At 39.5% G+C, this 3976-nt stretch overlaps 1 protein-coding gene across 1 annotated transcript; it reads left to right on the top strand.

Moving 5' to 3' along the window:
• Positions 1-1855: 1855 nt before the first annotated feature.
• On the top strand, positions 1856-3647 carry SARC_11108 (ribonucleoside-diphosphate reductase subunit M2). Its single transcript, XM_014294817.1, has 2 exons — positions 1856-2840; positions 2994-3647. Exons 1-2 carry the CDS (start codon positions 1899-1901, stop codon positions 3150-3152), a joined length of 1101 nt encoding a protein of 366 aa, XP_014150292.1. The 5' UTR covers positions 1856-1898; the 3' UTR covers positions 3153-3647.
• The last annotated feature ends 329 nt before the right edge of the window (positions 3648-3976 follow it).

The following is a 3976-nucleotide window of genomic DNA, read 5'->3' as shown; positions in this document are numbered from 1 at the left end:
CAATATACATACATACATACATACATACATATATATATATATATATATATATATATATATGAGAAATATTGTATATTTCAGAAATATGCCATACGTACAATATACAAATTTACGGAAATGTTTATGCGATATTTTACGTCAGCTATAAATCAGCTACTATACACATGTGCAATTCCCTTAATGTAGCTACAAACTACAGCACTTTGCCTATATAATTATTCCGATATAATTACAAAATACAGTCAATATGCCTATATAAATCCTTTGATAGAACTGCAAAATACAGGCTATATATGCCTATACAATTCCTATAATACAGCCGTGAAATACTATATATTATATTTCGTATTGTACGTATGGCATATTTCAGAAATATGGCATATTTTAGAAATATGGCATGTTTATAAAGAAAATGGCATTTGTTTAGAAATATGGCATATTTATGGTGTAATTCAATTTTTTTATACCAAACATTATTTTTTTTGCCATATTTCTGAAATCAACACTCGTACTACATATTTTTTTCCAAATTCCATTTCGTATTTCATATTTTATATTTAACGTTTGCAGTGCATATTTATTATTTTAAAATATTATTACGCCAATTTTTCGCTATATTTATTATAGAAAAATATGTGTTCCTCGGTCAGACACGGACACAAACAGTGACAGCAGACACTCTCAAAATCAACACAGAAATTAATATATTCTGGTTATTCATTGGTCAACGGCTACAAAGGGTTAAATCCATCGCCCGTACTCACGTCTTTAAACTGCCTCAACAGCGACAACTCGCAACTTACAATCCAGTAATAGGTATGTTTGGCTTTTCATTGGTCAAAGGCTACAAAGGCGGAAATCCACCGACCGTATTCACTCTCCGTTATATCGTCTCCAAAACCAAGTCCAAGTCACTCAGTCACTCCCAGTGGTCTCTCAGTCTCGAGTCCAAACTTCAAGACACAACAAGTCCACAACAAGTCAGTGACAACTGACAACACACAACTTTGAACTCACAATCCAATAGTAAAGTTTATTTAGTTATCCATTGGTTAATGGTTTCAAAGGCGGAAATCCGTCAGTCCGTTTTCACTCCGATTTTACCGACTGTCGAAAATGTAAAAAAATACTACTCCAATTTTCCAGTCCAATCCGAAAAAGGTTTCTTGGGTATTCATTGGTCAACGGTCACAGAGCGGCAAATCCGTTATTGTCTGTCACAGTTTTGACTTTAGAGTTTGTCTGTATGAGAGACATCAGACAACTAGAGAAGAGGCGAGTCTGCTTCACTCTGCGACAAGAAGTCGAGACGAGAAAGAGTTGCACTTGAGTTGCACCTGTAAGTTGCAACCGAAAGTGGGAGTAATTGGATTAAAAATTGTCGGAAACTAAATTTATTTTTCCTCCATGTATTTTAAAATATCTGCCGTTTTTATTGTTATATTCCAGCATGCAGACTGTGCTTCTGTCTCCAATACAAAACAAACTAGGAATTTTAAACAAAGTCTGTGACAGTTATTATATTTAGACGCTTCTTGATTGCGAATTCCATTTGGGGGGGATAATCAGTTCATCAGTTGCCGCGCTCTCTTGGGGTGATCTGTGGCAAATCCACAGGCCCGCCAAAATTCTTCCATGTTCGTAACTTGCTTTATTTTTTTAAAATTAGTAAAATCGGCGGTTGCCATTTGGAGGGTCCACACGGGGTTCTACTGATGAATCTGGGGGACCTGTGACAACTGTCACCATCATGAATGTACGCTGGAGAAGATGTGTTTCTGTTAAAGTCTTTCGCGTGCTGGAAGAGTATAAAGTTCGAGCAGCCCAGCGTTTGTATATTCACTTGCTGTGATTACTTCTTTTCAACACTCCAACCACCGCACACACATTTATACAAAATGCCTTTGGGAGAAATTGACGTGAACACCTTGGACGCCAAGATGGCCACCCTCAGAGTGAAAGCCAAGAAGATGGATGATGTTGCGGTGACCCTGCGTGAACCCATAGACACATACAATGAAAAGACTGACGAGCCCCTCCTCAGAGAAAACCCTCGTCGCTTCGTGCTATTCCCTATACAATACCAGGAGATATGGCAGATGTACAAGAAGGCCGAAGCTTCTTTCTGGACTGTTGAGGAGGTTGATCTGTCTCGTGATCTAGCTGACTGGCAGAACCTCAAGGATGGCGAGCGCCACTTCTTGTCCCATGTGTTGGCTTTCTTCGCTGCCAGTGATGGTATTGTGAACGAGAATCTCCTCGAGCGCTTCAGCGGTGAAGTACAAATCGCCGAGGCACGTTGCTTCTACGGATTCCAGATTGCCATTGAAAACATCCACTCTGAGATGTACTCTACGCTTATCGAGACATACGTCCGTGACCCCCGTGAGAAGGATAACCTATTTAACGCTATTGAGACACTCCCTGCCGTCAAGAAAAAGGCCGACTGGGCCCTCAAGTGGATCAACGACGATGCCTCCAGTTTCGGTGAGCGTGTGGTAGCCTTCGCTGCAGTAGAGGGTATCTTCTTCTCTGGCTCCTTTGCCTCGATCTTCTGGATGAAGAAGCGTGGGCTAATGCCTGGACTAACTTTCTCCAATGAGTTGATCAGCAGAGATGAGGGACTCCACTGTGACTTTGCCTGTCTGCTACACGACCACCTGGAACGTAAACCCAGCGCCGAGGTCGTGAAGAGTATCATTGTAGATGCTGTTAAGATCGAGCAGGAATTCCTGACGGATGCCCTTCCCGTGGCTCTAATTGGAATGAATCACAAGCTTATGTGCCAGTACATCGAGTTCGTGGCCGATCGCCTGCTACTCTCTCTTGGTCAACCTAAGGTGTGTTTATTCGACTCTTTTAAAAGTTGTGGCCAACCACTCGTGTTCAGTAGTCATACATGAAACTTTAATTCACTGCATATATGTGCTTTTCCAGACCTTTACATTAAGCAATTGTCCTAAATTCTTATCATATTGCATTCATCTGAATAGGTTTACAAGGTTGAGAACCCCTTCGACTGGATGGAGCTGATCTCCCTACAGGGTAAGACCAACTTCTTCGAGAAGCGCGTAGGCGAATACGCCAAATCTGGAGTAATGGGAGACAAGAGCGTCAACCAACACAGCTTCACCATTGATGCCGACTTCTAAATGACAATGGTATAATCTATTGAAATAGTAGCTCTTCGTCGTCAAAACGCACTCTAGCAAGTGTGGAATTGGAAAGCTGCCGATGATCCCAAGTACGTGCCTCATATATAAGTTGTATGCACGGAAAGGAATGATTTGATCACGCGTAGTGAGAGAGCGCAGCTAGTTACATGTGATGAGCCGGTTCCAAGGATGCTAGTATACATGCTGATACTAACATTGGATGTGGGGGGGATTCGGTGGTCCATGTGTGACTGAATAATTAGGCGTTAATATATATCTGTGTGAGTAGCTCGACGGTGAAAACACAACGGCTAGAACAGCCCTGCGAATGATGTGGATACAATATATATTCACATTCACACAGACGCACTCGTAAATGGTGGGCGAAGTTTTGGTCGATACAATATGGATTGTATCCTTAAGGCAACAACTACTTGCCTTTAAATGAAGAAACCGTATCGCTGAGCCGAGCGTTCAATAAATCATCATAACATAATCTTTGACCATTTGCTGAAAGTAACTTTTTGCTGCTAGATATTTTTTGCAATGTTCCCAACATTCATAAAGGTCATACTTCGATATAGGATACTTATATTGTATATTTTTTAAGTGTACTCGACAGTGTCATGCGTAAACGAAATATCTTACTTATATTTATATATAATTTGTACATATATATGTAATATAATATATTTACAAAAATATAATATATATATATATATATACTATATATTATATATATGTAATATGTATATATATACATATATGTAATAGAACATATGTAATATAATATAATATATACATATATATTTGTATATTTA

The sequence above is a fragment of the Sphaeroforma arctica genome, assembly GCF_001186125.1.
Source record: "Sphaeroforma arctica JP610 unplaced genomic scaffold supercont1.1531, whole genome shotgun sequence".
Lineage (NCBI taxonomy): Eukaryota > Ichthyosporea > Ichthyophonida > Sphaeroforma > Sphaeroforma arctica.
This window is presented reverse-complemented; position numbering and strand designations above follow the sequence as displayed.